At 66.3% G+C, this 17,638-nt stretch overlaps 3 protein-coding genes across 3 annotated transcripts; 1 reads left to right on the top strand and 2 right to left on the bottom strand.

The window, feature by feature from the left end:
* Nucleotides 1–542: 542 nt before the first annotated feature.
* Nucleotides 543–10,647, bottom strand: EMIHUDRAFT_427214 (hypothetical protein; the record flags this gene model as incomplete). Its single annotated transcript, XM_005774115.1, is given in 21 exon segments — nt 543–624; nt 644–770; nt 1,007–1,168; nt 1,267–1,554; nt 1,623–1,680; nt 1,748–1,995; nt 2,335–2,405; nt 2,451–2,684; nt 3,209–3,311; nt 5,403–5,474; nt 5,660–5,803; nt 7,081–7,293; nt 7,594–7,845; nt 7,926–8,141; nt 8,185–8,253; nt 8,321–8,416; nt 8,648–8,800; nt 8,854–8,952; nt 9,517–9,824; nt 10,044–10,200; nt 10,300–10,647. The coding sequence occupies 20 exon segments, from the start codon at nt 10,645–10,647 to the stop codon at nt 699–701; spliced, it is 3,363 nt and encodes a 1,120-aa protein (XP_005774172.1). The 3' UTR covers nt 543–624; nt 644–698.
* Nucleotides 10,648–12,712: 2,065 nt separating this feature from the next.
* EMIHUDRAFT_435694 (hypothetical protein) lies at nt 12,713–14,204 on the bottom strand. The gene is given in 5 exon segments (XM_005774116.1): nt 12,713–13,132; nt 13,206–13,269; nt 13,280–13,288; nt 13,539–13,690; nt 13,764–14,204. The coding sequence occupies 5 exon segments, from the start codon at nt 14,167–14,169 to the stop codon at nt 12,771–12,773; spliced, it is 993 nt and encodes a 330-aa protein (XP_005774173.1). The 5' UTR covers nt 14,170–14,204; the 3' UTR covers nt 12,713–12,770.
* Nucleotides 14,205–16,204: 2,000 nt separating this feature from the next.
* EMIHUDRAFT_54516 (hypothetical protein) lies at nt 16,205–16,898 on the top strand (the record flags this gene model as incomplete). Its single annotated transcript, XM_005774117.1, has 2 exons — nt 16,205–16,486; nt 16,572–16,898. Coding segments are annotated over 2 exons (609 nt in total), but the record flags the coding sequence as incomplete, so codon positions are not given.
* Between the last annotated feature and the right edge of the window lie 740 nt (nt 16,899–17,638).

The following is a 17,638-nucleotide window of genomic DNA, read 5'->3' on the forward strand; positions in this document are numbered from 1 at the left end:
GCTCGAGAGCTGACCCTGATCGCGACCGTTGGTACATCACCGCCGGTTTCCTGACCGACGCGCACGAGAACGGCGGAAAGAACGATGTGAGGCTCTTGGTGGGCGAGATGAGCGCGTTCCGGCAGATACATCGGCCGCAGCGAGGCTCGCTCGTAGTTGCAAGCTGTAGATCTGCCATCGACACCCCTACCCCTCATCAAGAGAAACACAGCCCTCCATCCGGCGACAACTTTGATCAACGGGGTTGACTTCTTGTCGCCAAGCACGGCGGCGGCGGCCACTCGCGCTTCATGTGAGCCTCGCCTGCCCTGCCGTCCCCCGCCCCCTTGCCGAGCCCTTCCCTTGACTCCTGCCTCACACACTCGAGCCTCGTTCGCTTCCAGGCGCTGCTCACCAAGGACCTCAACGTCTAGTCGTGTGGGTGGTGCCGGTCATGCCGCGCCGCCCACACGACCACTCAGACTCCACACACGGATAGCTCATGACTAGCTGTGGCCGCGGGCGGGGCCGGGGGAACCTTTGTGGGTTGAAAAAACATTTATCGGAGCGGCCCTGATAATTTGCGTACAAGCCTGAACACCTCGCTCTGCTAATGAGCCGCAGCACCTTCGCGTCCACTGTCCCGCCTGTGTGGCTGTGTTGTGAAACTGTCCCCGATCCGCGAAGCGCGATCCCTCCGAGGCAGCTCAGTGGACATGTCAGTGGAGGCGCGCCAGCTGCTCGATGACACGCGAGAGCTGTTCGGCGGTCATGTCGAGCCCAGCGACGACCTAGGCGCGGTGAGGTGAGGTCAACTCTCCAGACACAAGCGGAGAGGGCCAGGCTAGCCCTCTCGCAGCTGCACACATCTGAAGACAGGAGACCCACAGCTTTGAAAGTGCGAGGCCCGGTGTGCGTGAGCGAGCGAGCGAGCGAGCGAGGCGAGTGTGCGTGCGTGCGAGTGTGTGTGTGTGGGGGGGGGGGGGGGTGCGTCTCTGTTGTGCGTGGTGTGTGCGTGTGGCACGACCTCCTCCTTCTTGCGCGGCGGCAGGTCGAGGAAGGCCTCGATCAGGTCGCCATCGATGAAGCCGTGCGCGTCGGCGGTCTTCCGGTCGTTGACGAAGGAGCGCCACGACGCGTGAGAGAGCCCACCCACCCCCTTGACGACGCGGGAGAGCGCCGTCTGCACCTGCGCGGACGTGTCGCGGACGTGTCGCGGACGTGTCGCGGGCGAGTCGCGGACGCGCTGGGGAGAGGCGAGTCGCCGGGGAGGGGCGGGTCGCGCGCCTTTGCGAGCCGCACGTACAGCTCCTGCGGAAGTGAGGCGACCACGCCGACCACGCCGTTGACGGAGCCGTACAGCATCGTCGGCAGCGGCTCCGCGCCCGCCTCGCGCATCTGCATGGTGAGGGAGCCGCGGCGGAAGCGGTTGACGAACTCGCCCAGGTGGAACTCGCACACCACCTCCAGCCTGCCCCGCTCCTCCTCGGTGGGCGCGTCGGCCCGCTTGCGAGCCGCGAAGAGGTTGAGCGCGTTCTCCGCGCCGAGGAAGGTGTCGTCGTCGAGGAAGGCGACCTAGGGTTAGGGTTAGGGTTAGGGTTCGGGTTAGGGTTAGGGTCAGGGTCAGTCGTCGTCGAGGCGACCGCGGTCATCCAGTTGGCGTTGACGTCGCGCGCCAGCTCGGTGAGCTCGCCCGCGGACCTGTTCACAGCTAGAGGTGTGAAGAGACGCTGTTCACAGCCAGAGGGCACCAGCTCGCCCCGCGGACCACTGCAGCAGCGTGATCGACTTCATCAGGTCGCCCACCAAGATGAAGTCGGCGCGCGCTTGCACGTACAACACCAGGATGTGGCCGCAGTGCTCCGCCCGCAGCGCCAGCCGCGGCGCACCCGCCTCCCACTCGAAGAGCTGCAGCTTGTTGTTCACGCCGGCGAGCAGCAGGCCAGACGACAGCTCGGCGAGTGAGTAGACGGCACCGCGCACCGCCGCCTCGTGCCGCAGCTCGAGCGAGCCCTCCTGCAGCCGAGGTGCAGCCGAGGTGCAGCCGAGGTGCAGCCGAGGTGCAGCCGAGGTGCAGCCGAGGTGCGGCCTTAGTGCGGCCTTAGTGCGGCCTTAGTGCGGCCTTAGTGCGGCCTTTGTGCGGCCTTAGTGCGGCCTTAGTGCGGCCGAGGTGCGGCCGAGGTGCGGCCGAGGTGCAGCCGAGGTGCGGCCGAGGTGCGGCCGAGGTGCGGCCTTAGTGCGGCCTTAGTGCGGCCGAGGTGCGGCCGAGGTGCGGCCGAGGTGCGGCCGAGGTGCGGCCGAGGTGCGGCCGAGGTTGGTGCAGCTCGAGGCATAACCCTCCTGCAGCTCGAAGACGAGGATGCGGCCAGAGGTTGGCTCCGGCTCGTCGGGCAGGATGTGCGCAGTGCCAACCACGATGTAGCCGCCTCCGCCGCCGCCGCCGAGCCCGCCCACGCTGCTGCCGGCGGCACCCTCGGCCGCCTCCTCCTCGCCGAGCCCCGACACGAGGATGGAGAGGCCCGCCTCGTCCGGAAGCAGGTGCGCCGACGCCAGCTCCGCAAAGGAGGAGTCGTCGAACACGCGCAGCTTGTACCTGGCGGGCGAGGAGCCAGGGGGTGAACCAGGCCGAGCGAGTCGGAGGGGCCGGAGGCGTCGAGCGCGCGCAGCTCGCACCGCTCGGTCTCCTCCCCCCCGGGCACAGCCCGCTCGCCCGCCGACGTGAGCAGCGCCAGCGCGCGCCGCGTTGGCAGAGGGGCGATGCGGCGCGGCTGCTCGCCGAGCCGGTAGGTGGACACCTGCGGCGAGAGACAGCCGAGGCCACAGCCGAGATACAGACGAGATACAGCCGAGATACAGCAGGGGTCACAGCCGAGATACAGACGAGATACAGCCGAGCCGGTAGCCTCAGATACTGCCGTCGGCTGTCTCTCGGCCGTCTCTCGGCCGTCTCTCGGCCGCCTCTCGGCTGCCTCTCGGCTGTCTCTCGGCTGCACCTCTGTATCTCGGCTGCATCTCATCTGCATCTCGGCTCCACTCTCCTGCGGCCGGCCGTACGAGCCGCCTCCCGAGATACTCGGGTGATCTCGGGTGATCTCGGGTGATCTCGGGTAAGCTCCTGCGGCCGGCGGTAAGAGCCGCCTCCCGAGCGCCGCGCGGGCGACAGCACGTTGCCAAGCAGCAGCGACTCCTGATGAATCAAATCCCCATGAGCAGCGACGGCAGGAGTGACTAACACTGCCGAGCAGCCGCGGCTCCTCGTCGGCGGCGGCGAGGCAGCCCGGGAGGGCGTCACACGAGAAGGGCGCGAGGGCGTGAGCTGCGGGCAAGTTGACCTGTTGTCAACGGCACCCTCTTCTCTTCTCTTCTGCTCGACGTGAGCTGTGGGTTGGCCTGCTATCAACGGCACCCTCTTCTCTTCTCTTCTGCTCGACGTGAGCTGTGGGTTGGCCTGCTATCAACGGCACCCTCTTCTCTTCTCTTCTGCTCGACGTGAGCTGTGGGTTGGCCTGCTATCAACGGCACCCTCTTCTCTTCTCTTCTGCTCGACGTGAGCTGTGGGTTGGCCTGCTATCAACGGCACCCTCTTCTCTTCTCTTCTGCTCGACGTGAGCTGTGGGTTGGCGTGGCTATCAACGGCACCCTCTTCTCTTCTCTTCTGCTCGACGTGAGCTGTGGGTTGGCCTGCTATCAACTGCACCCTCTTCTCTTCTCTTCTGCTCGACGTGAGCTGTGGGTTGGCCTGCTATCAACGGCACCCTCTTCTCTTCTCTTCTGCTCGACGTGAGCTGTGGGTTGGCCTGCTATCAACGGCACCCTCTTCTCTTCTCTTCTGCTCGGCGTGAGCTGTGGGTTGGCCTGCTATCAACGGCACCCTCTTCTCTTCTCTTCTGCTCGACGTGAGCTGTGGGTTGGCCTGCTATCAACTGCACCCTCTTCTCTTCTCTTCTGCTCGACGTGAGCTGTGGGTTGGCCTGCTATCAACGGCACCCTCTTCTCTTCTCTTCTGCTCGACGTGAGCTGTGGGTTGGCCTGCTATCAACGGCACCCTCTTCTCTTCTCTTCTGCTCGACGTGAGCTGTGGGTTGGCCTGCTATCAACGGCACCCTCTTCTCTTCTCTTCTGCTCGACGTGAGCTGTGGGTTGGCCTGCTATCAACGGCACCCTCTTCTCTTCTCTTCTGCTCGACGTGAGCTGTGGGTTGGCGTGCTATCAACGGCACCCTCTTCTCTTCTCTTCTGCTCGACGTGAGCTGTGGGTTGGCCTGCTATCAACGGCACCCTCTTCTCTTCTCTTCTGCTCGACGTGAGCTGTGGGTTGGCCTGCTATCAACGGCACCCTCTTCTCTTCTCTTCTGCTCGACGTGAGCTGTGGGTTGGCCTGCTATCAACGGCACCCTCTTCTCTTCTCTTCTGCTCGACGTGAGCTGTGGGTTGGCCTGCTATCAACGGCACCCTCATCTCTTCTCTTCTGCTCGGCGTGAGCTGTGGGTTGGCCTGCTATCAACGGCACCCTCTTCTCTTCTCTTCTGCTCGACGTGAGCTGTGGGTTGGCCTGCTATCAACGGCACCCTCTTCTCTTCTCTTCTGCTCGACGTGAGCTGTGGGTTGGCCTGCTATCAACTGCACCCTCTTCTCTTCTCTTCTGCTCGACGTGAGCTGTGGGTTGGCCTGCTATCAACTGCACCCTCTTCTCTTCTCTTCTGCTCGACGTGAGCTGTGGGTTGGCCTGCTATCAACGGCACCCTCTTCTCTTCTCTTCTGCTCGACGTGAGCTGTGGGTTGGCCTGCTATCAACGGCACCCTCTTCTCTTCTCTTCTGCTCGACGTGAGCTGTGGGTTGGCCTGCTATCAACGGCACCCTCTTCTCTTCTCTTCTGCTCGACGTGAGCTGTGGGTTGGCCTGCTATCAACGGCACCCTCTTCTCTTCTCTTCTGCTCGACGTGAGCTGTGGGTTGGCCTGCTATCAACTGCACCCTCTTCTCTTCTCTTCTGCTCGACGTGAGCTGTGGGTTGGCCTGCTATCAACGGCACCCTCTTCTCTTCTCTTCTGCTCGACGTGAGCTGTGGGTTGGCGTGGCTATCAACGGCACCCTCTTCTCTTCTCTTCTGCTCGACGTGAGCTGTGGGTTGGCCTGCTATCAACGGCACCCTCTTCTCTTCTCTTCTGCTCGACGTGAGCTGTGGGTTGGCGTGGCTATCAACGGCACCCTCTTCTCTTCTCTTCTGCTCGACGTGAGCTGTGGGTTGGCCTGCTATCAACGGCACCCTCTTCTCTTCTCTTCTGCTCGACGTGAGCTGTGGGTTGGCCTGCTAACAACGGCACCCTCTTCTCTTCTCTTCTGCTCGACGTGAGCTGTGGGTTGGCCTGCTAACAACTGCACCCTCTTCTCTTCTGCTCGCGAGGAGTCAGGGCAGGCTCGCACCGACGAGAAGAGCAGCTGGCCTGCGGAGGCGTGCACCAGCGCTGGCCGCTCGGAGCAGCAAAACACGAGCGGCTCACCTATCGGGAGCCTCTCTCATGGGAAGAGGTGCTCCGCGCGTTCTCGAGTCTCCATGCGGAGCAGCAGAGCACGAGCGGCGCGCCGTCGTCGGCGGTGTACGCCACGAGCGAGAGCGGCTGTGTCGCTAGTGGAACAGCCTAACTCAGAGAGAGCTCTCGCGGTGGACGTCGCACACCAACGAACGAGCGGCTCTGTCGGCGGCGTGGCGACGCGGGGGCCGCCTTTGGCGCGCCGAGCACCGGCGCGGCGTCCTCCGCGGTCGGCAGCGGGAAGTAGAGCAGCTTGCCGTCGCCGAGTCCGCAGAGCAGGTACTCGTGCGGCGCCTAGTCTCGGCTAGGAAGTGTCTAGGAAGTGTCTAGCAAGTGGCTAGCAGGTACTCGTGCGGCGCCTAGTCTCGGCTAGCAAGTGTCTAGCAAGTGTCTAGCAAGTGGCTAGCAGGTACTCGTGCGGCGCCTAGTCTCGGCTAGGAAGTGTCTAGCAAGTGGCTAGCAGGTACTCGTGCGGCGCCTAGTCTCGGCTAGGAAGTGTCTAGGAAGTGTCTAGCAAGTGTCTAGCAGGTACTCGTGCGGCGCCTAGTCTCGGCTAGGAAGTGTCTAGCAAGTGTCTAGCAAGTGTCTAGCAGGTACTCGTGCGGCGCCTAGTCTCGGCTAGGAAGTGTCTAGCAAGTGTCTAGCAAGTGTCTAGCAAGTGTCTAGCAAGTGGCTAGCAGGTACTCGTGCGGCGCCTAGTCTCGGCTAGCAAGTGGCTAGCAAGTGTCTAGCAAGTGGCTAGCAGGTACTCGTGCGGCGCCTAGTCTCGGCTAGGAAGTGTCTAGGAAGTGTCTAGCAAGTGGCTAGCAGGTACTCGTGCGGCGCCTAGTCTCGGCTAGCAAGTGTCTAGCAAGTGTCTAGGAAGTGTCTAGCAGGTACTCGTGCGGCGCCTAGTCTCGGCTAGCAAGTGTCTAGCAAGTGTCTAGCAAGTGGCTCGTGCGGCGCCTAGTCTCGGCTAGGAAGTGTCTAGGAAGTGTCTAGCAAGTGGCTAGCAGGTACTCGTGCGGCGCCTAGTCTCGGCTAGGAAGTGTCTAGGAAGTGTCTAGCAAGTGTCTAGCAGGTACTCGTGAAGCGCCTAGTCTCGGCTAGGAAGTGTCTAGGAAGTGTCTAGCAAGTGGCTAGCAGGTACTCGTGCGGCGCCTAGTCTCGGCTAGGAAGTGTCTAGGAAGTGTCTAGGAAGTGTCTAGCAAGTGGCTAGCAGGTACTCGTGCGGCGCCTAGTCTCGGCTAGGAAGTGTCTAGGAAGTGTCTAGGAAGTGTCTAGCAAGTGGCTAGCAGGTACTCGTGCGGCGCCTAGTCTCGGCTAGGAAGTGTCTAGGAAGTGTCTAGGAAGTGTCTAGCAAGTGGCTAGCAGGTACTCGTGCGGCGCCTAGTCTCGGCTAGGAAGTGTCTAGGAAGTGTCTAGCAAGTGTCTAGGAAGTGTCTAGCAAGTGGCTAGCAGGTACTCGTGCGGCGCCTAGTCTCGGGGCGGCTCCTCTCGGCTCCTCTCGGCGCAAGCTGTCTTGCGGAGAGGGAGGGAGCGGAGTGCAGCGCCGCGGCGGGCGCGTAGAAGGCGAGAGAGCGCGGGACGACGCCCTTGTCTCCGAGCGGGGTGGTGCCGCAAGGCGCGAGCGAGGGGAGCGAGAGGAGAGACAGGGAAAACGACGTCCACGAACCGACCGCCGCCAGGAGGGGCTCGCCGCCGCACGCGCCTGCTGACAAACGGACGCGGTCATTCACACTTGCTCCTCGGCAAGACAGGCCGCAAGGGCCTTCGCCGCTGCGGGCCGCGCCTCCCGAGTCCGTCTCCATCGGCACGTCCGCGTCGGACGCGTCCAAGGACGCGTCTGGCGGGGAGGGGGCGGCGGCGGGCGGGCGCAGAGCGAGGCACGCGACCTGTGAACAATCAGGTGTGAACAATGAGGAGTCACGAGCCTGCTGACGGGCGGGGAGGGGCAGGGCGGGGCGAGGAGACCTCATGCTCGAACGCGCGTGTCGCGAGCAGCGCGATCGGCTCGCCGGCCGCCGGGTCGCACCGGAGCAGCGCGACGGTGCGGCCTATGCCTCAGCCGTAGCAACGATGCCTGCGAGTGCTCTATGCAAGACCCGGAGCAGCGCGGCGGTGCGGCCGGCGGTGGCGAGGAGGAGGGTGGTGCCGTGCGCGGCAGCGAGGGTGATGGCGGCTCCGTCAGGCGGCGACCAGACCCCGAGCTGAGCGAGGGAGGCGGCATCGAGCAGCAGCAGGCAGCGCGACGTCGCCTGCACAATGGCGGCGCCGCCGGCGAGCGAGGCTGCAAACACAGTCGCGCTCTCCGTGTCGAAGCCGCCCCCCTCCTCCACCTCGGCCAAATGGTCGCCCTCCTCCTCGTCGCGCGCCATCGCGAGCAGCCTGTTCACAGGAGGAGTGGCTAGGAAGCGGCCAGGAAGTGTCCAGGAACTGTCCCCCTCGCGAGCAGCCTTGTCTCCGACACAAACGACAGCACCAGCCGTGCCGGGGCGACGCCGCCGCCGCTGCCACCGCCGCCGCCGCCACAGCCGGAGGCGTGCAGCGACCACATCGCCTTGACGCCGGGCAGGGGGAGCGACGCCCGCTCGTCGAAGGCGACGCCCGAACGGACGACGCGGATCGAGCCTATGCTTGCTTCCCTTAAGGCCTTCCCACTTGCGGGCTAGTGCAGCCGAAGGGAGGGCCCGCACGGTGCCGTCCCGGCGCGTGCCCGAGCAAGTGACGACCTGCCCCTGCCCCTGCCCCTCTGGGTCGAGGACCTAGACACTTCCTAGACACCTCGCAGACGCTTCCTAGGCACTTCCTAGACAGTTCCGGGTCGAGGACCGCGAAGTCGACGATCGGGCCGAGGTTCTCCCACCTCGCCAGCTCGGAGAAGTAGGAGCCGTCCTCGTGCGCCTCTGTAGAGAGAGAGAGCAGCACCTACCCACGGCACGGAAGTGTCCCGGAACTGTCCCGGAGGTGTCCAGGAAGTGTCTAGGAAGTCGAGGGAGAGAGCAGCACCTACCCGGAGCTGTCCCGGAACTGTCTAGGAAGTGTCTAGGAGGTGTCTAGGAAGGAAGTCGAGAGGCTAGAGCAGCACCTACCCACGGCCCTCCGACGGGTGCGCTAGCGGTCCGGGCTCGTCCTCGCCGCTAGAGCGAGAGCGGCCACCGCGTCGGCGCAGCTCGAGCCGAGGTAGACCACGCCGTTGTCGAGGTAGCAGATGGCGGACGCGGCGACGGTCTGGCCGAGCCGCTCGAGCGTGAGCGATGTCACCTCGGCGCGGTCCGTCAAGCCGATGGCGAGGACGTAGAGCGTCCCCGCCTATAGGAGGTGTCTAGGAAGTGTCTCGCAAGTGTCTAGGAAGTGTCTAGGACGTAGAGCGTCCCCGCCGCGTCGGAGAGGAGCCACCGCGTCCCGTCTGGGTCCACGCGGCCGTGGGCTCGGAAGAGAGTCGGCGCACCCGACGCAGAGACCTGTGAAGGTGAAGGATGGGGGGGCGTCCCGTCCCTCCGAGGATTCGCCGGAGGCTCGAGCAGAGCGACGCAGACGCAGACGCAGACGCAGACGCAGACGCAGACGCAGACGCAGACGCAGACGCAGACGCAGACGCACCTGGTGCGCGCGGACGGCGCCGCCCGAGTGGCACGCGACCTGAAGTCACAGCGGCGCGGTGTGAGCGGCCCTCGCGCCCTCGAGGAGGTGTGAGCAGCCCGAGCGGCGAGTTGCACCGAGTGCTCGGAGAGGACGAGCACGCCTGTAGGAAGTGTCTAGGAAGTGTCGAGGAGGTGTCTAGGAAGTGCTCGGAGAGGACGAGCACGCCTGTGAAGTGTCGAGGAAGTGTCGAGGAGGTGTCTAGGCAGTTCGACACAACGGGCTCCTTCCTCACCCGCTCTGTTCGCTCGGTGACGATGGGCACGCCTCCGGCCGAGACTACCCGAGACTACGGCCCGAGACTACGGCCCCAGACTACGGCCCCAGACTACGGCCCCAGACTACGGTTGCCTCCGAAGGGCAGCGCGATGAGCTGCGACGCCGACGCCTCGACGGCAACCTGCGGCCAGACACGTGCGCAGGTCTTCCGAGCGCGGTGCTGGCCTCTGACGAGGAGGACGGGGTGGGGCGATATACGTATAAATACTGCAGTCGACCTGCGGCCAGGGGCCGTCGGAGAGCGCCTTGTCCCGCACGGAAACCTCGTGCGTCTTGAGGTATCGCTGGTGCTTCGAGTCCTCGTGCAGGGTGGCGAGCGTCGGGCGCGGCGTGCCGGCGAGGAAGCAGAGGTCGAGCAGGTACAGCTCCTGCGCGGAAGGGAGTTGCACGCGACAGGGACGACGGTCAGGCCGGGCTGGCATCGGAGGGAGCGAGAGGGCGAGCAGGCGCCGCTCCTCCATGCGCACGTTGAAGGCCTCCGAACGAAGCGTGCCTACGGCCGAGCGTCCGAGCCGGGTCCGAGCCGGGTCCGAGCCGGGTCCGAGCCGGGTCCGAGAAGGCGGCCGCGAGCCTACGGCCCGAGGGGTCCGAGAAGGCTGCTGCAGGGCTCCGGCGGCGGCGAAGGCGTCCGGACGTGGCGCGCCTCCCGCGAGCGCGGGGATGATCTTGAAGAGGCCGTCGTACATGTGAAGCCCGAGCAGCCGGTGCTGCGGGTCGAGGGCCGCGATCTGGCCGCAGTCGCAGGGGCGGCCTGTCTTGTCGGAGACGTCCCCCGCCGCCTTGGTGACGATCTACGGCGGGGCGGAGGGGGGGGCGGGGCGGCGTGGTCATGCCCACACGGCGGCTGTGGCTGTGCGTCCGGACAGAGCCTCCGCGTGTGCTGGCGCGACGGCCGCGGCGGCGCTAGAGGCGCCAGCACTAGGAGGCGCAGCGCTCGCCTCTCCGCTCTCGGCGTCGTAGGCGAGAAGCGCAAAGCGGTAGCGCTCGGTGGAGAGGAAGATGAGGTCGGGGTGGCCGGCGCCGTGCGGGCGCCACACCTCCAGCGTCGCGACCCGCCCGTACAGCGGCACGTCGAGCAGCGGCCGCAGCCCCTCGCCCGAGCCGTCGACTGCGTGGACCTCGAGCCGCGTCGACTTTGCGACAATGAGGTTGAGGTCGTCCGGGCCGGTGAAGGCGGCCGTGACGGCGTGCGATACGGCCGACGGACGGTGCGCCGTCACCGTGTAGTTCCACGACATTGGAGGGGAACTTAGCGGAACGGTGGAGGATCTGAGGCTGGCGCGAACTGGCGAAAACGAACTGGCCCGCGCGCTCTTTCGCTAAAAAAACGCTGGCCTGGATGTGAGGCTGATGACTGCACTCCAAGTGCTCCAAGTGCGGATGAGCAGGACGACGCGGAGGGTGGGCGCCGGGGGATTGGGAGGAGGACCCGCTCGGGTTCGACACCAACCCGATGCTGCTCCGCGCCATGACCCATGTGCATGGCGTTCGAGTGAATGAACGCCGTGCAGGCAGCCCGTCCGTGCCTTTTGGTGTACCCCGTCTGTACCGCGTCCTGAGAGAGAGATGCCCCCGAGTTCATTGTAGTAAAAAACCGATTCTCGGCATATAGCCGAAAAGCTCGCGCGCGCGCTGGGGATTTGTTACAAGGACCGGCTCTCTTCAAGCTGCACTTTCAGCTCAAAATAAACGGAGCAAAAGCCGCAGGAGGTCGCGCGCGCGCGCGGAGGCTGCGAACCGCATAGGTCTATGCACATTCGAGACCCCATATGCGACAGCTCGAATCCCCTCTGCTCGATTTCGTCGTGCGGCCGTCCTGTTTCGGACTCGGCGAGGTGTGGATGGGTTGGGACAGTCCTTTTTCTCCCGGCCGGGGTGGGGCGCGCGCGGGGGCGGCGGGTGTGCGGGATGTCTGTGGGCCCGAGCGATGTATATCGAGAAAAGAAAAGCGAAAAATAAATAAAAGAGAAATCAAAACCTCACACGCCGCTTTTCCTCCCCTCTCGCCACCGTCGCCGGAGCGGGTGATGGTCATTTGGCGCTGGCTTGATGCGCTCGTTTGTGTGACATCCTTCTGCGCCTTCCATTGGACCGGGGACTGGTTTTTGGGGCTTGCACCCCCCCTTCTTCTCATCGTTTTCGCCAACTGGCAGGGCGGCGCGCGGCAATTTACGACATGGTTCGAGAGCGCAGCATTCACCGTGTTGGACGTGGTCATCTGGACGGTTGAGCACGTGCTGTCTCCGTTTCAAGAGCCACCGATCGTCGTCCAGAGGGCACGCTACGAGCAGCAGCGGGAGCGTGAGCAGCAGCGGCGGCGGGAGAAGGCGGCGGCAGAGGCGGCAGAGCGCGATCGTCAGAGACGTGAGCGGCGGGAGAAGGCGGCGGCAGAGGCGGCAGAGCGCGAGCGTCAGAAACGCGAGCGGCGGCGGCGGAGGAAGGCGGCGGAGCCGCCGAGGCGGCCGACCGGAGGAGGTGAGATGGCGGCGGTGGCAGAGGAGGAGCTGTTGAGTGAGGCGGCGAGGGCAGCTGCAGGTGGGGCTGTGGCGAGGGCGGCGGAGGAGGCGGAGGCACGTGCGGCGGAAGAGAGAGAGGTGGTAGCGGCACGGGAGTCGGCAGCGCGAGCGGCGGCGGCGGCGGAGGCGGAGCGGGCGGCGGAGGCCGCGGCCGCCGCCACTGCCGCGGCGGCCGAGATGCGAAAGCATGGCTCGGCGGTTGCGGAGGCGAGCGCGCTGCGCGCGCTGCAGGCGCTCACGAGCAGCACCTCGCTCGAGGAGCGGCGCGCGGCGGCGGCGGCGGCGGCGTCGCACGCGGCGGCCCTGCCTGCCCTCGTGGGGGAGATTGAAAAGGCGGAGCGAGCCGCGGCCGAGGCGACCGACCGGTTCGTCTCGACCGAGGAGCCGGTCATGAATACTCCGACCGATGGCGCAGATGAGCAGGCGGAGGCGGCGGCGGTTGCGGCAGAGGCCCCTCCCTCTTCTCGCCCGGCAAGGTCCGCCACGGCGGCCGCGGCGGCCGACGCGGGAGCACCGGCCCCCACGCACGGCGCGCCCCCGCCGCCCCACGCCCTCGTCTCGCTCGCAGACGCTAGCTTCGACACGGGCCGGCCGCCGGAGTCCACGATGGGCGGCGAGACGACGTGCATAATTTGCTTCACCGACCCGAAGTCTCACATAGCGACGCCGTGTGGCCATGTGTGCGCTTGCGGGCGGTGTTCCGCAAAGATGGAGCGGTGTCCTGTCTGTCGCGCGCCAGTGGAGAGGTGGTTCCAGGTGCATGTCGCGTAAGAGGGTGTACGTATTTCGATGCGGTGGAGTATAAAAACAAGTGGCAAGTGCGAGGGGAACACGAGAAGACGAGATCACGTGGCCTCAGCGCTGGCAGGAGCGAGGAGGCAGAGGCTGCGCCAACGCCACTGGCAGCGCTGCCGTCCGCTCGACTGCCGTCGCGTCAGCCTCCGCCAGAGTCCCAGCCGAGGCAAGGTCTCGCAGATACGCCGACATCTCTGCGGCGCGAACCATGCAGCAGTACACGCCGAGAACGCGCAGCGCCGCCGGCCCGGCGTCCGCGCACGTGAAGACGGCGTCGGACGCCACCGCCACGTTGAGGTCCTCTGCCACCGCCCGGATCGCGGTGGAGAGGACGCACGACTCTGTCCAGCAGCCCGCCAGCAGGAGCGTGTCGACGCCGTGCGCGTCGAGCTCTGCACGCAGCACGGAGCGCCTGCGGGACACGTCCGGGCACGCGTCGCGGACACGCCCACAGGACAGGACACCCGCCCGCGGCTCGGAAGTGCCCGTCTCGCCGCCTCGCCGCGAAGGCGTCGAAGGCGTGCGAGTCGATGACGCGCGACCTCTCGGCGGCGGTCCGAGGAGCAAGCTGCGGCCAGGGCGGCGGTGGAAGCTGAGGTGAGGGCGAGGCGGCGGAGGCAAAAGCGAGGAGAGGCCAGGTCGAGGGATTGTCCCCATGCAAACAGCGGGGCTGGGAGGGCTACCCGTTCGCATCTCCACATCCCGTGAGTGCCGGCAGGAGCTGGCGCGGCGCTCAAAGGCGCTCAATGGCGAGAGTGGCGCCCAAAGGCCGCGCGCTGCGGCGTGTGGCGTGGCGGTGAGCAGCGGGGCGAGCAAGCCTCGTGCATGATGGCGCGTCCCTTGTCCGATGCGAGGTAGAGCGGGTTGTCGTGCGACGCGACGCCCCATGGGCCAAAGTACTCGTCGAGGGCGCCGTAGTGCGCGTCGGTGGGCGAGGTGCGGCACCAGCGGGACCAGAGGACGACGACGCCTGCAGGCGGGCTTCAGACGGGGTCCAGACAAGGCTCCCAGTCATCGCCGGTGCGACCAGAGAGAAACGGCGCCGGCGGCTCGCGCCGCAGCGACGAGATCGCAGAGGCGAGAGAGGACGCGTGGCGGCATGAGCGAGCGGTACTCCTCCTGCGCGTCGTCGATCAGCAGCGCCACGCGCCTCGGCCTGTCGCCGAGACGCCAAGAGCACGAGAAGTGGAGCCGTCTCTCTCGGCAGCCAGCGCGGCTGATCCGAAGATTCTCCATGCGGTCGAGCGAGTCCCGCCGGCACGCTGGCGACGCGAATGGCCGGCTGTAGATCACCATTGGCCGAGGATAGAGAGCGCCGCCCTCGCCGAGACAAGGCTCGGCGACGAGGCGCTCCTGCTCGCTCCCGGGAAGGAGCGCACCGAGGCAGCACTCGTCCAAAAAGTCCAGGAGGTCGTGCTTGGCGAGGCGCAGCGACGCGGCGAGATGCATGACGTCGGCGAGCCACGCCGTGAAGGCGACGGGTTCTCCTCAACCGTCTGTGCTTGTGCGAATGGGCCGTACGCGAATGGGTGGCGCCGGTACGCGCTGCACTGAGTGCGCCGACGCGGACGCGTTCCAGCGCATGCCGGTGAAAGTTGCCTGGCGGGCGGGGGCGAAGGGGAACGCGAAAGTTGGAATAAAGAAATTCATATGCGAAAACTCCCTCGCACAACACTGGGCACGGGACTGGCGCGTTGGAGTAAAGAATATAGTTGGCCGAATAAAAGAATTTTATGTTCTCTTACGTACATTCCCGGAGGAGGACTGCTGACAGGGTTTGCGATGAGGAGCGATTTTAAGGCTGGGTTGTGAGGTTCGATGATTTGTGAGTTTCTGTACATTCCATTTCGGGGAACGAAGGAGGGGAACGAGCGAATGAGTGCATGTCGCGTCTCATTCTCGGCCGAGGCCGAGCACACTCAAAAGCACTGAGGTGCTCCCAGCACGCCAGGCCGCCCCAAGTCCACCAAAAATCGACCTCTCGCCCCTCTTGCGGCAGGCCAAGCGCTGTCCGCGAGCGTGGAGCCGCTGGAGCCACCCGCCACCGAGCGCGGAGAGGAGAGCGCTCTCGATGTTTGGCGCACGCTCTTCAAACACCTATTTGGAGCCGCCGGTGCTCACATTTCTCCAGCATGAGCGCGGTAGCACGTGCATAAATCTCTCGAGCGCGGGGCAGCACCAAAAGTATGCAAAGGCCGTGTCTCAAGCACGCTCGGCCGTCAACGCCCACAGCTCGACTTTCCCTCCGGGCACATTTGCTGAGGTCAACGCCGTGCGCCGCCGCTGCGACGAGATGCTCGTCAGCGTGAAAAACGAGCTCGCCCTCGGCCTCGCCCAGCTCGACGCCTCCGCCTCCGAGGGAGGTCAGCCCACGGAAGCCGCCCTCGCCGCGCTCGAGCGGGCGTCGCGCTCTGCGGCGGAGGCCTTCTACAGGGCCTTCGGCGAGTACAACTCGGTGGTCAAGCAGGCGCTCGAGGAGTGCCACGCCTCCTCGTCGGCCTCGACGAGGCCCGACTGGCAGGCCATGCGCTGCTTCGACCTGCTCAAGAACTGCCTCGGCGAGATGCGGGCCTGGCTGTGCGGCGCCCTCGCACTGCCCAGAGCGGGGCTGGAGGGGCTCCCCGCGCGCGCCACCACCGACCTGCTCTTCAGCTTGCGCGAGCAGCGGGCGCGGACAGAGGAGCTGCGAGCCCTCGCCCCGCCCCGCATGCTCGAGCTCCTCGGCGCCGCCGTCGAGATGGACCCGGAGCTGCGCTCGCTGCTCGCAAAGCTCGAGGAGTCGCTCGACGTGTGCACCGTCCGCAAGGCGGGCCTCATCCCGCCGCGCCTGTGGCGGCTCATCACGTCGCACATCGCAAAGATCGAGCAGCTGCAGGTCATGCTGCACAACTACGCCTCCTCGCCCAGCTCGCCGCGCAGCTCGCCGCCGCACTCCTGGCAGGGCTCGCCGACGCCCCCCCGCCGGGCTCACGCCTCGTCACCGCCAGCTGCCTGCCAGACGACCCCGACCACCCAAGGTGCGGGCGGCACCGCGGCGCTGTCGCAGGAGGATGTCGCGGGCGCTGCCCTGGCCCTCCTCGGGGGCGTGCGTGGAGATGGCTTGCTGCAGGAGGACCTGCACGCGCTCTCGGGCGACCAGATCAAGGAGCTCCTCCTGCTGCGGCTCGGCGACTCGGAGGGTGCGCGGGCGTGCTCGCCCTCGGGGCGCCCCCAGGCTCCCGAGCTCGCGAAGCGCGGGCGCGCGCCCGCGCTGGTGGCGGCGGGCGACGCCACGGGCGCGTGCGGAGGCTCCCTGTCGAGCTCCGAGCCGCAGGTGACTCGCGCCGCCCTCGACGACCTCGTCTTCCGCGGCCGGCTGGGGAGCGGCTTGGGCGGCTCCACCTACCTCGCCGAGTGGCGGGGGGAGGTGGTGGCGGCCAAGGTTGCCAGCGGGCGAGAGGACGCCTGCGCGAGCTGGAACGTCGAGGTCGGCATGCTGGCGGGGCTTTCGCAGCCAGGCCACCCCAACGTGGTCCGGCTCCTCGGCGCGGTGGAGGAGCGGCTCACGCGCTGCGTCATCCTCGAGTACTGCGACGGCGGCGACCTGCAGCAGGCGCTGCAGCGGCCGACGCCGCGCCGCTTCTTCTTCCGCGTCGCCTCGGGCGTCGCCACCGGCCTCACCTTCCTGCACGCCAACGGAGTGATGCACCGCGACCTCAAGTCGCCAAACGTGCTGCTGCACGGCGAGCACGGCGTCAAGATCGCCGACTTCGGCCTCGCCGCCGACGTGCAGCCGACAGGCTTGACCCGCACTCACTGCTTGGGGCGCGAGGTGCTCACGCCAGAGACAGGCGCGCGCGGTGGACGGCGAGAGGGCGCTTCCCGCAACGGTACGCACATCCACCCCCCTCGTCCCCGATCCTGCACCTGCAGGCAGCTACCGCTGGATGGCGCCCGAGATCGTGATGCACGAGGCCTACTCCAAGAGCGCGGACGTCTTTTCGTACGCCATGATCCTCTTCGAGCTCATCACACACACCATCCCCTTCTCCGACCGCTCGGCGCTGCAGGCCGCCGTCTCTATCGGCCTGCAGGGAAAGCGGCCCCGCCTCCCCGCTGGCACGCCCACGCTGCTGCGCGACCTCGTCGAGAGCTGCTGGGCCGAGGACATCGCCAGCCGCCCGCGTGCGCTGCACCTCGAGTCGCAGGTGGCTTTGCTCGAGTCGACCCTCTCCCCCTCCGACCGCGAGTGGCTCGAGTGCCCGCTCGGCAATCCGGTCCTCAAGGAGGAGCCGCCGCCGCCCAACGACAACAGCGGAGCGCCGCTCGCCGTGGCGGAGCGGCGCCGGCGGCGCTCGCACCAGCTCGGAGTGTGCTCGGGCGGCATCATGGCCAGCAACCAGGGCAGTGAAGCGCCTCCGCCGCCGCTGTCGCCTAGGCGCCACCGGCTTCCCGCACTGCCGTGTGTAGTAGCTTCGCCCCCCTCGTCGATCGATACGATCCCGTCTTCGCTGTCGAGCCAGGAGGAGATGGTTACGCTCACGGCGGAGCTGGGGGCTCTCCGGGAGGTTGCCCTGGCCAGCAGCAGCACGTAGGAGCGAGGCGTCAGGCGAGCGCGCTGGAGCTCCGGCTCTGGATTCCTTGGAGGCGGCGCTGGCTCCTCCCCCCGCCCCCCCTCCCCTCGAGCGCCGCGGCGATTGCACTCTGTTGCCACACAAATCTGCGGGCAGCTCTAGGCCCCGGTTGATTCTCTCCCTTGCCCGGCCCGGGTCTCGGGTCGGTCGGTTGAACCGAGCACTCTCGATGCCCACTGTACACTTTGTTCGGCTTCGGCGCTGTCCTCTCTCCGGAGAGAAGCAGTCAATTTAGCAGAGAGGCTAGGTGTGTATGAGTAGAGTGCAGGCCAGTCAACCCTTTTCCTGGCTCACAAGCTAAAGAT

Source organism: Emiliania huxleyi (assembly GCF_000372725.1).
Source record: "Emiliania huxleyi CCMP1516 unplaced genomic scaffold EMIHUscaffold_32, whole genome shotgun sequence".
NCBI classification, from domain to species: domain Eukaryota; phylum Haptophyta; order Isochrysidales; family Noelaerhabdaceae; genus Emiliania; species Emiliania huxleyi.

Excerpts from the sequence above, each read along its gene's own strand:
- EMIHUDRAFT_435694 (XM_005774116.1), bottom strand. The coding sequence starts at position 14,169 with ATGCATCTCGCCGCGTCGCTGCGCCTCGCCAAGCACGACCTCCTGGAC. Across the intron at positions 13,691-13,763 it reads CGCTGCGGCGCGAGCCGCCG|GCGTCGTCGTCCTCTGGTCC; the intron begins GCGCCGTTTCTC and ends GCCCGCCTGCAG. Across the intron at positions 13,133-13,205 it reads GCGGCGAGGCGGCGAGACGG|GCGCTCCGTGCTGCGTGCAG; the intron begins GCACTTCCGAGC and ends CGTGTCCCGCAG.